General features: G+C 40.0%; 1 protein-coding gene across 2 annotated transcripts in view; it reads right to left on the bottom strand.

Moving 5' to 3' along the window:
- The window catches only part of LOC123513905 (glycerol-3-phosphate acyltransferase 1, mitochondrial-like), a 70,946-nt gene extending 50,184 nt beyond the window's left edge, over positions 1 to 20,762 (bottom strand). The window contains exons 1-4 of one of the 2 annotated variants that reach the window (XM_045271382.1): positions 20,224 to 20,762; positions 15,000 to 15,127; positions 14,212 to 14,417; positions 11,114 to 11,221 (exon numbers count right to left, since the gene is read on the bottom strand). In XM_045271382.1, the coding sequence (XP_045127317.1) occupies positions 11,114 to 11,221; positions 14,212 to 14,417; positions 15,000 to 15,114 (429 nt within the window). In that variant the 5' untranslated portion in view covers positions 15,115 to 15,127; positions 20,224 to 20,762. Of the gene's footprint in view, positions 1 to 11,113; positions 11,222 to 14,211; positions 14,418 to 14,999; positions 15,128 to 20,223 lie in introns of those variants that run through there. The other variant, XM_045271383.1, reaches the window with a different exon arrangement.
- Positions 20,763 to 21,753: the final 991 nt, after the last annotated feature.

Here is a 21,753-nt window from a genome sequence, read left to right as displayed (position 1 = left end):
TCACCAGATATTAAGTAAAATGAATAAAGAAATGCGTCATGGTACTCGAGAGAGAGAGAGAGAGAGAGAGAGAGAGAGAGAGAGAGAGAGAGTGTGTGTTTTCAAAATATTTATCCCTTTCTTTTAGTTAACTCTCTCAGATCTGGAAGGAGATTGGAAACTTAAACAGCATTTTTGTTTATTCTTTTGTTGCCCTTGGTCAGTTTTTCCCTCTTACACAAAAAAAGTCCTGAATAAATCTTATCTTATCTCTTAAACCTTTCAATACTACGAAACATTTTTACCTCGAGATTTCTGTACAAGTAGACCATTTTATTGACAAAAGAAAGGGTCTATGGAGGTCAGAAGATTATTGGCCACAGTCATTCCTATTTCAATCACCCACGTAAGTTCTGAAGTTGTATAAAATCACCAAATAGTAAATCAAATGAATATGGAAACGCGTCATGGTAGCTACTCAAACGTTTAAACCTCCCAATGACTCACCACAAACACCCTGAATATTGAGTCCATTCCATTAATTCAACACCATTCCTATGTGTCTTCCTTCTCAATCTCACAAAAGAGCTTGAACCCATTATTCCTTGCCCTATCCTGATCACTGGCCCTACACGAGGATTTAGCTTACGTCGTCCTTGTTATGCCTCCTTATACCATTTAAAGACCTCTGTGAATCTAGCCTACATACCTCACCACTCAAGGTCTCTCTCTCTCTCTCTCTCTCTCTCTCTCTCTCTCTCTCTCTCTCTCTCTCTCTCTCTCTCTCTCTCTCTCTCTCTCTCTCTCTCTCTCTCTCTCTCTCTCTCTCTCTCTCTCTCTCATGCTGTACTTTACACTCCTTCACTCCACCTAACCAAACTTTTAACTAGGGCCTGTAAATATTGTTTTCATCCACGGAGGGAGGGAGGGAGGGAGGAAGGAAGGAAAAAGAAATAGAAATAAGAGAAAAAGAAGAGAGAGAGAGAGAGAGAGAGAGAGAGAGAGAGAGAGAGAGAGATTCGTGACTTATTTTCTCTTTTCCACGTATACTCTCTCTCTCTCTCTCTCTCTCTCTCTCTCTCTCTCTCTCTCTCTCTTCACTTCTCATTCCTATTTACTTTTCCAGGCAGTGTGTGTGTGTGTGTGTGTGTGTGTGTGTGTGTGTGTGTGTGTGTGTGTGTGTGTGTGTGTGTGTGTGTGTGTGTGTGTGTGTGTGTGTGTGTGTGTGTGTGTGTGTGTGTGTGTGTGTGATCTCTCGCTCTCTCTCTCTCTCTCTCTCTCTCTCTCTCTCTCTCTCTCTCTCTCTCTCTCTCTCTCTCAGTTTTTACCACAGGATGGACGCAACTTTAATTCGCTTCACGGAAATAAAACAGGCGCGGGGTAAAAGCGCTGCAGTGTTGCGGTGACAGGCGACAGTTGTGATCCACTTAAGGAGAATGAAGGACGCCACGCAAGACTAGCGAAACAAGCACTACCAAGCCAGGGATATGCAACACTGTAAGCCACTAAGCCAAGCCGACCTAACACTGCACGCGACAATAAGCCAGAGTAGCTAAGGTAAGCCAAAGAGACACTGCATTCAGGTCATGGAGACACAATGATAATCCAAACTAAGCCACGGCGACGAGATACTAAGCCATTAAGCCAGACATACGTAAAACTAAGCGGAGAAACAACAGAGACGAAGGGACGAAGGTAATACAACACTACGCCAGGGAAAGCACAATACTAGGCTAATAATACACAAAATGCAAGCCAAAGAAACACACAAAGCCACAAAAATCACAAAAAAAACAACGGAAAGCGTGGAGGAGTGACTGTACAACCACCACCACCAACAACACGCCATCCAGCCAGCCAGCCAGCCAACCACCCCACTCCACTCCACTCTCTCCTTACTTGTGCGACAGAAACAGTGAAAAAAGGTCAATAAAAACAATTAACCACTTCCCCCCTCGCCACTTTCTCCTCACGCCACGCCGCCGCCAAGCCGTCACGGGGGCCTCACTGCCACACCTGCACATTGCTTGCTCCTCACCACTATGCTTCAATGCACCATATTTTGAAACATCTCCGCGCCACACCTGCACTATATTCAAGAGGCTCTTTATAGTTTGAGTTCCAAGGGTTTTTAAGGATGTTTTGACGGTTATAGTGACAGATTTACAAGATTTCTACACAATTCATAGCTAATGCATTCTCGAGAACACGATTTAATCATCTCTGTGGCCTTGGAAAATCGTCGTGGTGAGGGAGGATAACGTTTTCTCAATAAGGGTTGATCTCTCATTGTTATTGGGGTGTAGGTTTAGTGTCACTTGAAAACAACACTCGCATCAACACACCTACTTTGAAAACAACACTCGCATCAACACACCTACTTTGAAAACAACACTCTCGTCAACGCACTTCACTTGAAAACAACACTCGCATCAACACACCTACTTTGAAAACAACACTCTCGTCAACGCACTTCACTTGAAGACAACACTCGCGTCAACACACCTAATTTGAAAACACTCGCATCAACACACTTCAATCTCTCACTGCTACGGGTGCTCAGGATCTTATTCTGAAACACCTCCGTCTGTAGTGTAAGTTACCTGGGGTTTTAACGGTGTCTTTACAGTTTTAGTGACACGTTAACACCATTTCTACATTATTAACAGAAGAAAAGGCAAATCATATCTGTGGTCTCTGAAATAGCTGTGGTGTGGGAGCAAAGCGTTTCTGAATACGGGACTTTTATTAACTCTGTGGTACGTGTTTAGAATGTACAGTACCTTCAAAACAACACACTCGCAGCAACGCATTTTACAAGACTTGAATCTCTCACTGCTATACTGTTTGTTTTTCAGAATTCAACCTTTCCCTAAGTACAAGTATTCAGTGTATTCATATTTCTGCTCAGGGAAATCATCCAGGGTTGCTAAAACTAAGGAAAAATGTGTCCTCTGTTATTACATAAGCACGTAAGAATCGGCAAAAAATAACAATAAAAACCAGGGAAGCTGCAGAAAACCATCAGGTTACGTTAGTGCTATACACGGGACAGTCTCTGCATGAAATATTTGTTACCTGCGAGTAATTCCACTATTAACCTCTTCAATACTGGGACACAATTTTACCTTGAGATTTGTGTATGATTAGACCATTTTATTGAGATTAGGAAGGGTCTATGGAGGTCAAAAGAGTCTTCACTATTTAAATCTTACACATGAGTTTCTGAAGCTGTATAAAACCACCAGATAGTAAGCAGAATGAATATGGAAACGTGTCATGATACTGAAGAGTTTAACCTCATCTTATCTTCTTTTAACCCTTTCAGTACCATGACGCGTTTCCATATTCATTCTGGTTACTATTTGGTGATTTTATACAGCTTCAGAAACTCATGTGGAGGAAGAACATAGTGAAGACTGTGGCCATTAAACTTCTGACCTCCATAGACCCTCCCTAATGTCAATAAAATGGTCTACTCGTACACAAATCTCAAGATAAAATGTGTTCCAGTATTGAAAGGGGTTAAAGCTCCCTTAAAACTGCACTAACAACCTAATTACTGAGCCTATTACAAATCTCACTAACAACGTAATAAGTGAGTCTATTAAGAAATATATCTCCAATCTATTAGAGAGAACCAATTCCTACCTATCTCCTTTCTCTTCTTATTTATTTCATTTTATTCAACTTCATCTATCAAACATTCGAAAATGGATATTCTCAATTAACTTTTGCTGCGCGGTAACTGGAAAAGGAAGTAACTCGTGTGACGCTAACTTGATGCAAAAAATAAATTGTTCAATAGAAAGTAATAAAATAAAACAAAAAACAAAATAAACCGCTGGATTGTGACTGAAAAATGACAGCAAATAAAACATCGGAAATAAAAAGAGTGGAAAATGCTTTGTACGGTGATTGGAAAGTGAAAGGAAAAAAAAAAAAAGCGAGAGAGAGAGAGAGAGAGAGAGTTATCATCTCAACGGAAAACCAATTCAGCAAAAAAAGAAAGAAAATAAATAAAGAGATAGAGAAGAAACATGATTATCTTCCAGTGTTTGTTTCCCTTTCCTCTTTCCCCATACCTGTCTGCAGCTCAACACACCTGAACGTCTTCAAACATAATACCTCTCTCTCTCTCTTTATACCTCCTAATCAAATACGTCACGCTGATCAATGAACTTTATTATTTACGTGGTTTACTAGCTTTGGTAATATATAATTCTTAATAAACTATCTATGGAATAAAACAATAATGAAGATTCTTAATGACTTTCACTCACTAAAGTGGATTCATTGTTTTTTTTTCCCTTGGTGATAAATATTTATTGTTTACAGATGAATATACGTAGTGCGTATCACACCATCACTGAGAACACCCTTAAAAACATTCCATTGACTTCCACTGGAGGCTGTTTAAAACGTTTTCGAGATCATACGAAGAAATTAAAACAGAGAACTTTCATTTCATACTTACTTTCTAATGAATTGCACACTGTATAGTCAACGAACACACACACACACACACACACACACACACACACACACACACACACACACACACACACACACAGGCTGACTAACTGCATGACGGAAAGAAAATTTTTATCATCTGATGTTTTTCGAGAAGTAACTTTCTCCATGACCGGAAAATATAATGATTTATTTAAGTACCATCGTGTTTTTCCTTCTCTCTCTCTCTCTCTCTCTCTCTCTCTCTCTCTCTCTCTCTCTCTCTCTCTCATCGAGCTTTATTTAAGTATGTTTTCTCACAGAAAGATAAAGAGGAAAAGGAGGGGAAGGAGGCAATGGAGAGAAGAAGGAATGAAAAGACATGGATGAAGGAGAAGAAAGATGATGCTGATGATAACGAAGAAAACTAAAAAGAGGGAGAAAATTAATCAAAAGCACAAAAGAAACAAGAAACCAAGTACGGAAAAACAACAACAACAACAAACACCAACCAACACTCACGAAAAGATAATCAGACTAACATGGAAACAAACTCAAGAAACAAAGCAAGACAAAAAGAGGAAGAGGAGGACGAAGAAGAGAAAGAAGAGGAAAGAAGGAAGGAAACAAGAGAATTCAAAACCAATGCAAAGTGTTTCCCATTCACAACACACCACACCACACTTCCTCTCCCACTCTCCTCTCCTCCCTAGCGATCAATGAACTCCTACTCAGTGGCTGGAGTTGTGAAATGAATCATGAGAAAGCACGTGGGGAGCTTCTATTAGTTTAGATATAAGAGCACTGCTGTTAAGGAAGTCATGTTTTTCTTAGGTCTCATTGAGTTTTAGGGTGGTTCAGCTTAGTCATCCATCCATTAGTGGGACTGTGTGTGTGTGTGTGTGTGTGTGTGTGTGTGTGTGTGTGTGTGTGTGTGTGTGTGTGTGTGTGTGTGTATGCAATTCACCACGGTCGCCTGCTGGTCACCCAGCCAGTTTTCCCCATTACGGAGCGAGCTCAAAGCTCATAGACCGATCTTCGGGTAGGACTGAGACCACAACACACACTCCACACACCGGGAAAGCGAGGCCACAACCCCTCGAGTTACATCCCGTACCTAGTTACTGCTAGGTAAAAAGGGGCCACACATTAAGAGGGTTGCCCATTTGCCTCGCCGCTTACCGGGACTCGAACCCGGCCCTCTCGATTGTGAGTCGAGCGTGCTAACCACTACACTACGCGGTGTGTGTGTGTGTGTGTGTGTGTGTGTGTGTGTGTGTGTGTGTGTGTGTGTGTGTGTGTGTTTAGCACTTTCACCATAGAATTCCTGAGTCATGTGAGAGAAATACAATCATGCACACGCGCGAAAGAAAGAAAGACTGGGGGCATATAAACATCCGCGCATAAACACACGCACACGCGCGCGAGCGCACGCACACGCACACACACACACACACACACACACACACACACACACACACACACTTAGCGACCACTATCTTTCCCGGGACCAAGACACACACACACACACACAGAGCAAGGTGACACTCCAATACCCTCGCGTAAGCTGACTCAGGCTAGACAAAGCAACAAGAGTTCAGGATTCAGGAATATCACGGATGCATTGGGGTGACCAAGCCCTGAGTCACAGCCCTCCCACACCCTGTTCATTCACCCCACACCTGCGGCACCCCTGAATAGCTTATTGGCAGGTGTTCAGGTACCATGGAGCCCCTCAGTAGTGACACCTGGAGACACCAGCTTGAGTTGAACGTAAAGAGCATGAGTTATGAGTGAGAACCTTAATTTCCTTCCTTCTGCAGATCCGGGATTTGAGTGGCTGGTGGTGTCTGTCTCTCGTCACTGGATATGAGAGCTGTGATTTTTTTCTGTTCTCCTTATTCGTAACTATCGGTTTTTTTTTTTCTTTTTCTAGAGGTTCATAAGTTCTACAGGACGTTATGGGTGATCTGAGCCTTCCTTCCACAACTTGCGTGACTGGGATGATGTAAAAGAGGGTCCATAAAACTCTCTCTCTCTCTCTCTCTCTCTCTCTCTCTCTCTCTCTCTCTCTCTCTCTCATATAATCCTTCCTTCTGTAGGTTCAGGGTTCGGTGACTGCAGGGGCTGTCTGTCTCTTGGCTCGTCATAAGAAAAAGGAGACGTTCGTACTTCCGTCACCTTTGACTGTTATGGTTTTGTTTTCCTTGGGTTTTATGAAGTTATCTATGGCACGTTATGGCTGACCTAACACTTCTTTCTGCCTCTTGTCTCGTGACGTAAAAGAGATAGAGTATTGAATTGTAAAAGGGGTCGGTATTCTTAACCCTCTAATTGTTGCGGGCGTCTCCAAGAGTTATTCGGGATTATGGAAATTCCCTTAGCTTCTTGAATATTTACTTCTGGGCAAAATATGAAGCTTTTTCATAGCGTCATCTAAACAATGAAGGGATTACCGAGGAAACTGGTGAACTGCATGAATCTAAACCATACCTTACTCGTCCTTAGATGGAAACGCAAATGTTATTTCAATATTATCCATGTCGTCTATATAATCTGAGAGAGAGAGAGAGAGAGAGAGAGAGAGAGAGAGAGAGAGAGAGAGAGAGAGAGAGAGAGAGAGAGAGAGAGAGAGAGAGAGAGAGAGAGAGAGAAACTATACATACACACTGTTCCAGGTTCTCCAATAACAAAGAGGTGGCAGGGGTCGTGTTCCGTTGCTAGGCACTCAGACATTATGCAGAGCCAGGACTAGATCTGATAAGGGGTGTGTTGTGTAAGCGTTGGTGGTGGGCGATGGTGGCAGGCAGGGGGGGGTGGTGATGAGAGGGCTGATAGGGAGGCTTGATGACTTGCTTGGGAAGGTTGCGGAAACGATAACGAGGGCTCTAAATGATATGGGGTAATTAATAGAGTGGGTTGAGTGTCTGTTGTTGTTGTTCTTATTGTTGTTGGAGGAGGAGGAGGAGGAGGAGGATGCCCAAGGTTCCCTTCCTATGACGCCACCGGTGCCGCCACTAATCACCTTCCAAGGATCCCATAGTCTATAATAGGGCCTTTCATGGCAGGCTACCGTGGTGGCGCGGCCAGGTAACACTCGCTGACAGTGGCGCAGTTAGGCCTCTTTCACAGTGAGAGGCTAATTAGGTTAGATTACGTGTAGAAAAAAGAAGTATGTACAGTGAATGGAAAATACATTAATCACTACGAAATATAATGTTCGTGTTACTTAACTTCGAAAATAATTCCACCTTCTATAGACATACAAGCAGACGTCATTATGCAATCTTAACAAGTCTTATTTACCTATTTCTGTATCTATTTACAATGGTTATCTATCTATTACTTTACTTTATCTATTCATTTTCTTGCAACTGTGTGAACTGATTGCTCTAAATGCTATGAATCAATGTGTGTGTGTGTGTGTGTGTGTGTGTGTGTGTGTGTGTGTGTGTGTGTGTGTGTGTGTGTGTGTAATTCACCTGGGTCGCCTGCTGGTCACCCCCAGCCAGTCTTCCCCATTACGGAGCGAGCTCAGAGCTCATAGACCGATCTTCGGGTAGGACTTAGACCTCAACACACAACACACACCGGGAAAGCGAGGCCACAACCCCTCGAGTTACATTCCGTACCTATTTACTACTAGGTGAACAGGGGCCACACGTTAAGAGGCTTGCCCATTTGCCTCGCCGCCCCGGGACTCGAATCCAGCCCTCTCGATTGTGAGCCACGCGTGCTAACCACTACACTACGCGGTGTGTGTGTGTGTGTGTGTGTGTGTGTGTGTGTGTGTGTGTGTGTGTGTGTGTGCGCGCGCGTGCAACCATGTATTTACCTAATCGCATTAAGTATCACGAAACCGACTCAAGCTCGTTATTACAAGTATGCATACATGTATGTATATATATGTATGTATGTAGAGTCACGCAAGGGAAGGCTAGGCGTCACGTGCAGCACCGGCAGTAACAGTGGCAGCGGTAGTCAACATTACCACCACCCCCCAGCTCTCATACTGATGGGGCGGGACTCACAGGAGGTATGTGGGTCACGTCGCACTGAGAGGAAGACAGTGTGGTGGCGAGGGACTTCCTAGCGTTGTGTTTGTATATACAGTAGTACATATAAGCCCATTCTCAGAAGTAGGCTTCTAAACGCCCTAACATGACGAAGTTCCACGTGTTCTCAAGGCTGTTTTTACGGTGATAGCTTTCTATATCATTAACGCGAAAAATACACTTGAGAATCCGCCTGATCATCTCTGTAGCGTTTGGAAATAGTCATGGTGAGGGCAAAGTTGTTTTTTTTTTTTCCCAGAGCTCCGAGTAGTAAGAATGTCAGGTGTTTCAATATTTTTCGACTCCAAAAAGGCTAGCGGCAGTTCCTTCTCATTACTGTTCATTGTTATCATTTGTTATATATAGTATGTTAATGTCTCTCAATAACTGCCAAAATATACATAAAAAGGCGGTGAAGTATCGAGGCATCTATTAGTGCACGATGTGTCCGCATGTCAATAGACGTACTGAGGACAAGAACATATCCAGCAGGCTACGTGTGTCAATAATCGATGACATTTAACAAGGCGGTATAGAGTAGCAAGGCATTTATTACTACTGATTGACGGTGTGTGTGTGTGTGTGTGTGTGTGTGTGTGTGTGTGTGTGTGTGTGTGTGTGCGCGCACACACACCAGCCGGTGTGAAATTACCGAACAATACGACATGTAGCGAGTAATAATCTAAACAATACTGCCACATAGAAAACGGATGTGTTCGAAGGAGGACATGTTCAAAATATCACCTATCGATTTTTTTTCTAGATCTCAGAGAGAGAGAGAGAGAGAGAGAGAGAGAGAGAGAGAGAGGGAACGAAATATACGATGCGAGTGATACTGTAAACAATAACATGAAGTGGAAAATGAAAGTATGTATTGAGGACGGTCAACATACTCACCAGTACCCGTCAGAAATTTGGACTTTTCTTCTGGTTTTCCAAGTAATAAAATAATAAGAAAAAAAATATTACGAGTAATACTGTAAATTTGTAGTAAACAATAATATGAATGGAAAACAGTGGTATTTAGAAGGGATAAACTTTTTTCTTTTCCTTGCTTTCTTTTTTTCAGATATCTAAATAATCCACTAAAATAAAGAAGAATATGTAGCAATACTGTACTAATACCACACAGAAAACCAGAGAATTAACCCCTTCAATACTGAGACGCATTTTTACCGTGATTTTTTGGGGCATGATTAGACAATTTTATTAGCAGTAAGAAGAGTGTATGAAGGTCAAAAGATTAATGGCTAGAGATTTCACTATTTTAATCCCCATGTATGTTTCTGAAGCTGTATAAAATCGCCAAATACTAAGCAAAATGAATATGAAAATGCAGCAAGGTACAGAAGGGGTTAATAGAGATAAGCTGCTCAGTATCAGTCTGTCCTTGCTTTTTTTTCTCAGGTTTCCGAGTAGCCCCACTAAACAAATGAATAAATAAATAAACAAATAACAATATACGTATTAATAATGTAAATGATATCAAGTACAACACTAGGGTATTCAGAAGAGAGGTAACAATGTCTATCATATATAAATACTTTAGCAATTTCTTTTCTTTCTTTTTCTTAGCAGGAAGAACATTCACTCCACAGCCCAACCACTAATCATTACCACTCTTTTTTCTTTATAGACATAACTCTCTCTCTCTCTCTCTCTCTCTCTCTCTCTCTCTCTCAAACATGTGACAAAGAGATCAATAAACATAAGAAATTCTCGTTACATAATGTGTGGTACAACTTCACATATTCTCTCTCTCTCTCTCTCTCTGACAAACAGATCAATGAACATGAAAGCTCTGTACAGTCACAATAATAGAGATTTCTCCATAACAACACATTCTTTCACTAGTCCAACACCTTTCCTCTAAAACATTATATTACACAGTTATATTGAAGGGATGGTACTATTACAACTTTCCTTGCTAAGTTGAAAGTCTAAAGTTAAAGGATTTAGATAAGTGAATGAATGATAGTGATGATAACAATGGTAATGATGCCACAGTACATTTTTCTTATTTCCAAATATTGATAATTTGTACTGCTATGCCCTCTCTGGAACATCATACAAACAATGAGAAATCTACCTGGAGGAGGGATAAAAATTTTAGCTATGAGATGTGCCCTGATAGAGGATGAACACATGACACAGAGATAAAGATGACATTGCCTTGGGAGAGAGAACCTTTGATGCAGAGGCAAAGAGGCACCAATGGACAGTAATAGAATCCTGACACTGAGGTAAAGACTATGACACCTTAGACATGAGAGATGAATATTCTACAAAAAGTTAAACAAATGAGTATAGCACCTTACAAGTTGAGGTCCTCTGGCTGAGAAACTAACACAGAAATATAGAGGAGGACACCTCAGCCATCAGGATCAAACACTTACTAGATCTCCAGTCATGACAGTATTAACTCTCTGACTACTGATGACACAACTCTGACTCTCTGAGAAACATTAGCCAATAAAGATAACTTGCACCAGAAGATTAAAACTACAAATTTTTCAATCATCTTATACTCCAAGTTGATGACAAAGCATTTAATTGAACAAGAGGAGAATTCACAGCAGTCAAAGAGTTATGAGAAAGAGAAAGATACAAGCTTAGTCAATACTCACACCACTGAAGGGCAGACACTTGCAGGCCAAGCCATGGATGGGGCGTTGAAGAGGATGAGCGTGCACTGTGGGATGCTTCTTGAACTCTGCCAGGTTCTCGATAAGTTTCTGGAATGGAGTACATCACAAATCAATATTCATACCTCCCTTCCTCTCCCTTTGTGTCTCTCTCCTTTTAACTTGCTTTGTTTGTCCACTATCTATACACACACACACACACAGGAAGGTAGTGTGTGTGTGTGATGTGGTCTCAGTCCTAACCGAAGATCAGTCTATGAGCTCTGAGCTCGCTTCGTAATGGGGAAGACTGGCTGGGTGACCAGTAGGAAACCGAGGTGAATTACACACACAGGAGGGTAGTACTGCTAGCATACCATTCCTTCTAGGTTCTAAGGCCAAAACTCTTCAACTCATGCTCTTTATGTATTCTCAGTAAGATTAACAGGAGCTACGATGTGGAAGATAACAGCCTCTACTGATCTCAGACCATTCAAAGACCTCAAAACACCAGAATCTTGTGTATACTGACCATTCCACCACTGTGCTACTATTTTGCATTTACCTAGTTGTATATTACAGGGTTAAAGGGGTATTCATAGTGACCTGACTCCATATCCACATTTATCCAACTCTTTTTTAAATTTGTGCACACTTTCTGCTGCTACAATCTCTTCATTTAATTTATTCTTTCTAGTTTCTTGATGTCTTTCTCCCTGTCTGGTGACCATACTACTGCTGCATATTTTAGTCTAGGTCTTATCATAGTAGTTATGATCTTTTTCATCATACTCTTATCCATATAATTGAATGCCACCCTAATTTTAGTTAGTGTCTTGTATGTTGAAGCAAACAATCCATTCATGTGTCTTTCTCTTCATTCCTTTTCGTTATAATCTCTTCTCCCATTTTATATTCCCACATAGGTCTTCTATTACTTTTACCCATTTCCATTACATGGCATTTCCTAGTATTAAACTCTAATTTCCACTTTTGGCTCCATTCCTTTATCTTGTTAATATCTTTCTGCAATTCCATACAGTCTCCAATGTTCCTTATTACTCTCAAAAGTTTTGCATTATTTGCAAACAAATTTATGTAGCTACTAAGACCCTCTCATATATCGTTAATATATACTCGGAACATAATTGGTGTGCCACTGGTAACTGTGTTCCAGCTTGATGTGGTGTCTCTTATCATTGTCCTCATTACCCTATCTGTTAAGTAGTCTGTCATCCAATTTAAGATATTTCCTTTTATTCCTCCCATGTGTTCTATTTTCCACAGGAGTCTTCTATGTGGCACAGGCAACCCCGCTTAACAAAGGGGTTACGTTCCTAAAAAGTCTTCGTTAAGCGAAACTTCATTAAGTGAACCAATTATAACAAGTTTAATCCCTGACTTGAACTTCCATTGAGAGTAAACAAAGCAAGAGTGCATCATAGTACAGTGAAAGGTTTAATGAAAGTAAAAATTATGAAGTTAAACATTTAGGCAGTTTAATTTAAGTCATTATAATGTACACTAATTTATGTATGTACGTAACTTTATAACGTTGATGATCTTAAATTTATGAAGGGAGGGAGTGTGAAACGGGAAAAACATTAACCGCAACCTGTGGAATGTAAACAAAGGGCGCATCATTGTACCGCATACAAAACTATGTATCACATTTCCACAAAGCTTTCCATTTTATCCATTGTAGAGTCACGAGTTCAGGTGATTCTTTTAGCTTGCAAGGAAGATACGGTCTCACCAACCTTCTTAATAGAGTCTGCTGACTTGAAAATAGTAGAGACAGTAGATGGAGTCAAGATGGTGGCGACCAATGCTACTAGTTTTTTCACCTCTCATGTCTGTGAATAATATCCAGCTTCACTTCAAGAGTAAGAGACTTCCTGGTCTTCTTAAAAATGCTAGGCGACATTGCAGGGCGTTTTGGTGGTAAATTGAGCGAGAGAAGACGAGCTGCAGCTGACGCTGTTATTGTTTTGAACAGGGACAGTGAGTGGTGCGCGTTTTGTCCACGAGAGACGCTGGTGTATTCAAAACCCTGTCGGCTTGCGTGATACGGCGGGGCTTTCAAACTTGGAAAAAATTACCAGGATAAAACTTCGTTAAAGCGAGTTTGGTGTTCATTAAACAAGCAGATGGTAGTAAAAATTAAACCTTCGTTGTAGCGAAATTTCGGTGTGAACCTTCATTAAGCGGGGTTTGCCTGTGTTTGCCATTATGTGGATCAGAAACCACTGGACACTGTCAATTGACTGAATTTAATTTGTTTATCCACAGTATACAGGTAACTCGATTTACGCGACAGATGCATTCCAAGAGGATTCTCATAAGAAACAATAGATAATAGGGGGGATGCGGGATGTGGTCCAAAAATATTCGTACAAAATACTCTATTTGTTTGGCTAAATTAATATGCTTTTATCATTTACCACTCTAAATACTAGAAGTGTATTTAAAGTAAAGGGAAAAGCAAGAAATAATAAGAGAAAGCAAAAAATAATAAGAGAAAACAACAAAACAAAGAATACGTAAACACAACACTCACTGCGTCACTGCCTTCACCACTCACACCACAGTCAGTCACCATCTTCCTCTGAGCTTTTCCACTTTATCAAAAATCCACTCATCAGAAATAACCCCACAGTAAAAAAGTAAACACTAGTAAAAAAAATAAACGCAGGACGCCAATGTCTTCACCCCTCACAAGCATTCACCATCGCTGTCCACTCTCTGGCGCGCAGTTTGAAATTGCGTCTGGCGCTCAGTTTGAAAATGCGGTTGGGGCAAATCGCATATAAGCAAACTGATTGCGCAAATTTAATTAATCATAATATTTTTTTGGGTCGCGTTAACAAAAACGCGTAAATGAAACACACGTAAATCAAGAGTTACCTGTAGTATATGCAACAACAATGATGATAATGGTAATGATAACGACAACAGTACACCACAGCAAACTTTATAGGAATTTATGATTAGAAGATGCAAGTTTATCTAGGGAACGTTTTTCACCATAAGCAACAGCTGAACTAGATGTCATTAAACATTTAAACGGCAAACACTATACATGCCTACACATTACTCACAATCTGGTTCAGGTAGCTGCGCATTGACTGACTGCGAGTCTTCTGAGCATACTTTGATGGTCTTGGGGCGGGAACAAACTGTGACGAGTGAGCAAATGTGTCACGGCTCCATGACTGACCACTGAGGCTCTCACTGTTCCTGTATCTTTGTCTCCTTCCATTTGGGTTGCCAGTGTAGTGTGGCCTTGTATAGTGACTGCTTCTGCCTGCAACATCAAGAGCAACATTACAAACATGCTGTAAACACACTTCATCAAAACAAAGATGAGACAATACAGAGAAGTTTGAAAGATACCCGATCAGTCAATGTCAAGCTGTGCTAAAGTTACTGTGGTGTGGCTGCTGTGACAATACCACTCTAACTTAAGATTCATCAACAACAGTTATACAGTCATATTTAAGTTAACTCTCAGCTAGTGTGGTTATGGAAGAGACTTAAGCACTAAAAAGGGTATTTGGATTCATAGCAATTCTTATGAAATCTCACAGTATTTTCTTGTTTTTCATAGCAGAAAATAAAGGGAATAATTTGTTTGTGCTTTTTTTTTCTGCAAGATCTCATACTGCCATTCTTATTGTTGAATCCCTTATATGTTGTACAGATGTTTATGATGTGCAATGCTCCACAGGGACAACTGACAACTGAGTGAACTGATGGATCAATGTTAAATGTTAAAAAACCAAAGTAATATACATACACACAGATACAATCACATATATCTCTTGGACCACACTACAGAGCAAGCTGATGAGATGTTTTTGTCCAGCACTGGCAGACTAAGACTTACGGTGACCTCCTGAGTCATTTTCGTTGCAATACTGAAGATTCATTTGGTCAAGATGAGACGGTCTGTCTGTTGGCCACACATCAACACGTTGCAACTTCGGCAGCACATCCACCATAGCTTCTCACTTCCTGTACGGTGGAAAGGAAAATTAGATGGTCATTTTAAGCTTTGATATATTGTGGTCAGAATGATGATGCTAACAGACCTATGCCAATGCTCTTGATTGAGTCTAACCAAACATCATAACCTCCTAACTCTAGCCTGAGTTACAAATGGGTTCAGGCTGATGTAAGTCCAGTGAAGACTCTTCAAAACTTCTTTGTTGTTATTGATTTCTGATGAAAATATAATTAGTAATATTATTTATACCAGTGTTCATCAGGTGGTGGAAAAACGACTTTCAATTAACTTTTTTCAAGAGGATTACAATGAGCTATAAGACTAAATTTTCTTTATACTTGCAAACATATACTAGGGGAACATAAAAGAGCATCAGAAAACAATTAATAAATAGAAAATAGAATATGTTGAGCTACTTTCCAGAATTTCTAAAACAGAGAAAAAACTTCTGCTAAACAACAATGTGGTGTCAACTGTGACATGCTGGAGCAACTGGTGAGTTAGACTTTAAACTTTGCTATCCTCCATGACCTACAACAACTGGTGCAACATCCTACTTGTATTCTGAGCATTTTGGAGATATGTACATCCAACATTCCTGATCTTTTCCAAACCCCTAACCACTTATGCTGTTACCCTATCTTCTCTATTGGGCTCCTCCAATGACGTTCTCATATTTGTATCTTGTCCCATTCCTACAATACCCTCTTCAGGATCTCCCAAAGTAGAGGTACCTCTGGTGCTTCACCACAGCTAATTGAAGAGACCTGAAGAGGTATTATGCCGATTTTCTTTGCAATAACTATTGCTTTTGCATCAGAGACCCATGTACTGAGCATTGAGCACTTAACAGAGATGATGCATGGAGGAGAATATTTCTCACTCTCTCTCCACCTTAACCTTCCAACTTCACCTCAAGTTTCCTTTTTGACCATTCTATTGCTGCTGTGATAGACGATCATTCTTCTTCTAGAGCTATTAACAGCAGTGTTTCTCAAGGCTCTGCTCTTTCCCTGTTATTCATCAATGATCTAAAGTTCTAAACCAGTGTTTCCCAACCAAGGGGTAAATTACCACGGTGGGGTAATGGACCTATATTTTTGGGGCAATCAGAATGTTCTGAAATTGAATTATTCATGTTGCCATAATTACTGCCATAATCAAAACACAGCCTATATGACCCATTTTGTTTATCAGGTGGCTGCAAAATAAACATCCGATGTTACTGGGTATCTGTTCAATGGAGTAATCAATAAGTGTGAAACTGAATTTTGGGGTAATCATTTCAAAAAGGCTGGGAAACACTGATCTAAACCAAACTTCTTTCTGTGTTGATGATGCCACTATGCCCTTTTCATGAATCCAACCCTTCAGGGAGTAAACAATTTATGAATGGAAGCCACAGGATGCCTGACTTCTGGTCTTTTTAAATCTAAAATTTCTGATTGGGGCAGAGCAAACATAGTATTGTTCAATGCCTTAAAAACTCAATTCATCCCGCTATCAATCTGACAACTTTCCAAACAATTATCACCTCTTTTTCAATGACACTCAAGTCCTCCTATTTCTACACTGTACATCCTCAGTCTCTCTTTAACTCATAATCTAAACTGCAAACTTCACATCTCATCTCCATCTAAAACAGTTTCTATGAAGTTAAGTATTCTGAGTCATCTTCAACAGTTTTTATCATCCCAGCTGCTAATTCTGTATAGGGGTCTTATCTGTCATTGTATGTCATATATATTGACATATAGCTATTTCAGACAGGGTGAAATCAAAATCTTTTCATCTTATCAACTTCTTTCCTCTGACTTTACTTTCTTCTTCATTGCCAGAATGTTGCATCTTTTGCCATCTTCTATTGCCATTTTCATGCCAACTGCATGTCCCACTTCTTTCCACAGCATCACTGCATAAGATTTTCTTCATTCTTCTATCCATATTCTGTCCACTGCTAATGCAAGAGTAAACCACGATTTATTAGTCCATGTATGTCACATATATTGGCATATAGCCATTTCAGACAGGACAGAATTGAAATCTTTTCATCTTATCAACTCCTTTCCTCTAACTGATTGTCTTCACACTCTTGCTCATCGCCAGAATGATGCATCTCTTACTACTGCTATTTTCATGCCAATGGCACTTCTGATCTTGCAAACTGCATGCCCTCCTTCCTCCCACAGCCTCACTCCACAAGACTTTCTTCATTCTTCTACCCCTATTCTGTCCACCTCTCATGCAATAGTAAACCACGATTCCCAATCATTTCTCCCTTTCTTTGGAAAATCTGGGACTTTCTGCCTGTTTCTATATTTCTATCTTGAGTTTTATGATCCTTGGCTGGTGTTCCTTTTATATATATATATATATATATATATATATATATATATATATATATATATATATATATATATATATATATATATATATATAAAAGAAAAAGTAGTGAAGGACATTTCCTGGGTAAATCTGATAGTACTTAATGACCTTCAAGTAAACACTGTATTCAAGACATTAAGACTATAAGTGACATATTGTGGTTAAGGCAAGACCTCTATTGCTATCTTTTGAAGAAACCACTATTGACAGGCACTACTCACTCAAATCTTGGTACTGCCAGATTTCTTTTTCTTAAAAAATTAGGGTATCTATTTATGAAAAATTAGGATGAGTGTTCCTTTCCCTCTCTCTGAAAAATTAGGATCTCCCTTTAATGGTTCGGAAATAACATTACCATTTCCACTGGTATTGATCCCTGCATTGTGTAACTCATAATTTAAAACAGTATCATATTCTACCTAAAAAGAAATAGTCATTAGTAGGGTTAGTTCTATAATCCCCAGGTGTAAAAGAAGGCTGACAAAGGAGTCAATGAAAATAATAAATACGCATTAACGCAAACAGTTACACAAATACTAGGGCGTCAATCCAATAACAAATAAACATCAACACACAATACACAACACTGTCATGATGCTGATACAGTGAGGATCAGCACAGACCACTCAAACCATTGAACAACTCTGCAAGAGAATCACACCATTTATAAGGCGTGATCCAAGACTCAGTAACAAATAGCCAATCTATATCTTTGACAGTGTGAACCTTGAGACATTCAAGAGAAGACTAAGGACTGAAGATCCATCTCTTCAATGACAAGTATGATCAAAATGGTTTCTCCACAAGTCCTGGATTCCAGGTATAGTTTATCAAGACACAGCTATTTTTGTGTTCAAGAAAGTAAATAACTGACCATTCACTGATGTCAACAAATACTTGCCACAAGCACCATCAAAAGAAAGTCTTAATGTTTTCAAGGCATATCCTGTCATGCATGGCATGCTCCTTCCTGGGTATCTGTATCTCCCTCTCACCTCTCTGCCTTCATAAAACGTGGGGCCTTTCTGCATTGTGTGTGTGTGTGTGTGTGTATTCACCTAGTTGTAATTTTACAGGGCCTGGGTATCATACTCGTGTGGCCCCGTCTCCATATCTACACACATCCAACCTTCCTTTAAAACTATGCACACTCCTCGCTGACACCACCTCCTCACTCAAACTATTCCACACCTCCACACATCTTTGTGGGAAACTATATTTCTTCACATACTTCAAGCATATTCCTTTGGCTATCTTTTTACTATACAATCTCGTAGTTCTATTTAAATTTTCCTCTCTCAACATCATTTGCTCATTATCCACTTCCTCCAGACCGTTCAACAGTTTATAAACCTGTATTAAATCTCCTCTTTCTATTCTTTGTTCCAAGGTAAGCAAATTCATTTCTTTTCATCTCTCCTCATAGGTCATTTCTTCCAATTCTGGAACCATTTTTGTTGCCATTCTCTGCAATCTCTCCAACTTCCTTATATGCTTCTTTTTATAAGGGGACCAAACCACCCCAGCATATTCCAATCTTGGTCTAATTACCATACTAATTAATTTCTTCATCATATCTTTATCCATATAATGAAAGGCTAATCCAATATTTCTAATCAAATTATATGTTTCTCCAAACATCTTGTCAATATGAGCCTCAAACTGCCCATGGTCTTGTATTATCACTCCCAAATCCTTTTCCTTTTCCACCTTTTTCAACACTACTTCTTCACCCATCTTATATGACCCTCTTGGCCGTCTTCCACTCTTCCCCATCTCCATCACATGACTTTTGCTCAGATTAAATTCCATCTGCCACCTCTTGCTCCACTCCCAAATCTTATCCAGATCTGCCTGTAAAATTTCACAATCTTCTTCACTCTTCACACACCTACACAACTTCGCATCATCCGCAAACAAATTAATATAACTGTTTACTCCCTCTGGCATATCATTAATATAGACAAGGAAAAGTATTGGTGCCAGCACTGAGCCTTGTGGGACTCCACTCTCCACCACCAACCAGTCCGACTTTGCATCCCTTATTACCGTTCTCATCTCCCTCCATCTCAAGTAGTTTTCCATCCACTTTAACACTTTTCCTTTCAGTCCTCCATAAATCTCTAATTTCCATAGCAGTCTCATGCGGTAACTTGTCAAAAGCTTTTTTAAATCCAAATATACACAGTCCATCCATCCCTCTCTCTCTTGTATTTTGTCAACCACTCTCGAATAAAAGCTCAGTAGATTTGTTACACATGACCTCCCTTTCCTAAAGCCAAATTGATGATCCGATAATAACTTATGATCCTCCAGGAACCATATCCAATATTTCTTTATCACCCTCTCACAAATCTTACCGACCACACTTGTTAAAGACACAGGTCTATAGTTAAGAGGCTCTTCCTTACTGCCTTACTGTGTGTGTGTGTGTGTTCCTCGTCTTTTAACATATCCTTAAGATCTATATTGCTTCCATCCCTGGGTTACGCGGATTCCAGTTCAGACAAAACAGTACAAATGTTGTAAGTACTTATCAAACATTGATAGCACAAGTAACAAAGGGTTCAGCAGATAACAACTAATTCTGCGGAGTTAATAAGCTCAACAGTTTGGGTCCATAACCAATCTATCACACAGTCCCTCAGGTCCATTTATTCAAGTGGCAGTGGCGTTCAGCAGATAACAACTAACCCTAAAACCACATCATGCAGCTTACCAGTTCTTCCCACAGCCTCCGCGCAACCTCTAGGGTCCCTGTGTCTCCTGCGTGCTGGTGGTCTACGATGTCATGCAGCCATAGGGTGGAGAGAATGACATTTGTAACTAGTAAGCCGCTGCCCGCCACCCGTCAGACAGCCGCCGTGTTTCCTTGGGCACGCTCAGCTGTGTGTTGCTGGATTTGTCCCTCTGTAACGGTGCCTTCTCAGGCTCAATCAAGTTTGTATTAAATTAGTTTCTTTCTTTGCTCTTGTCCAGGGAAGCTTCATAATCACTAACTACCTCCCTTATTCATGTCCTAGGAAATTTAAATGAGTTTAACTTCCTTACTCACGTCCAGGGAAGCTGAAATTTCTCTATTTCTTTAATTAAATGAGTTTCTTTCTTGGCTCTTTGTCCAGTCTCAGATCACTTACCAATATCTTTATTTATGTATTAGGGAATTTAAATTGGTCTAGCTTCTATGTCCAGGCAAGCTGAAATTATTTTCGATCTTTTTCTCTTAGGATCACGAAAAGAAGAAGAAGAAGAAAAAAGGGATAGTCTTTCTTTGCTCATGTCTGGCAGGGTAGATAGATTCGAATGAGTCTTTCCTTGCTCATGACCAAGAAAGAGCTAACTTTACCTCCTGTAAGAATCCTGCACATATCTTAAACCTCATATCGATGACATATAAGTCAAAGTGGTAATTTAGTAAGGGCATTTTGAATGAACTCGCCTGTATCCAACAGGTTAAATTCCTTTCTGTTAGGTAATCAAGGCGTCGGTATTTTACGGTTGTAGTATCAGCCAGGGTATCAGCGTGACCTGCCGCCCGAGATGTAAGGACGCACTACAGCTCTATTGTGACGATGCATGATTGCTTTTTCGCTCTCTGAAGAAGCTTCGTTCTTTACAGTATACATAAAAGGTGTGGGTTTTCTACAGTACCTGTGTTGTCAACTTTACATTTGTTAATACCAAAATGCAAAATCCAAATGATATCGATCTGTCCATTTGTTCATCTACTGATACGGTCCTGCAAGGCGATGTATCCGAATCAGCAGACATATTTAGGTACTCCGTGACGTCATGATGTAAATAAAGTCGCAAATCGACTAGCAAGACCAACATGTTGGTCGCAGATTATGAATCAGAAACTCTATGTACGTAAAAAAAAAAAAAAAAAAAAAAAAAAAAAAAGTCGCAAATTGAACCCGCCTTTAGGGAACTTGAATTTCAACATCGCCATTTTTTTTCTATCTTTCCCTCTCAACACACCTTACCCATCATAAAAAAAAAAATGAAAAACAGATAGATTACTTTTTTTCAGAAAAAAAGATATGTAAGCGTACTAGAAAGCCAACTGGATTACTTTTCTTTTACTTTGTGTTTGGCAGTCATCAATACCATAAAGTACTTTAAAAGATTTGCGTGGTTTATATCATAACTGATGTCCTTGTATCTGAGTCAATGTCATATATACCAGGTTCAAGTTCAAGTTCAAGTTCATATGTTTATTGCCAATCAATTACAACATTTGATTATC

The sequence above is a fragment of the Portunus trituberculatus genome, chromosome 37 (genome assembly GCF_017591435.1).
Source record: "Portunus trituberculatus isolate SZX2019 chromosome 37, ASM1759143v1, whole genome shotgun sequence".
NCBI classification, from domain to species: Eukaryota; Metazoa; Arthropoda; class Malacostraca; order Decapoda; family Portunidae; genus Portunus; species Portunus trituberculatus.
The sequence above is the reverse complement of the archived record's forward strand: the minus strand, read 5'-3'. Positions and strand labels throughout refer to the sequence as shown.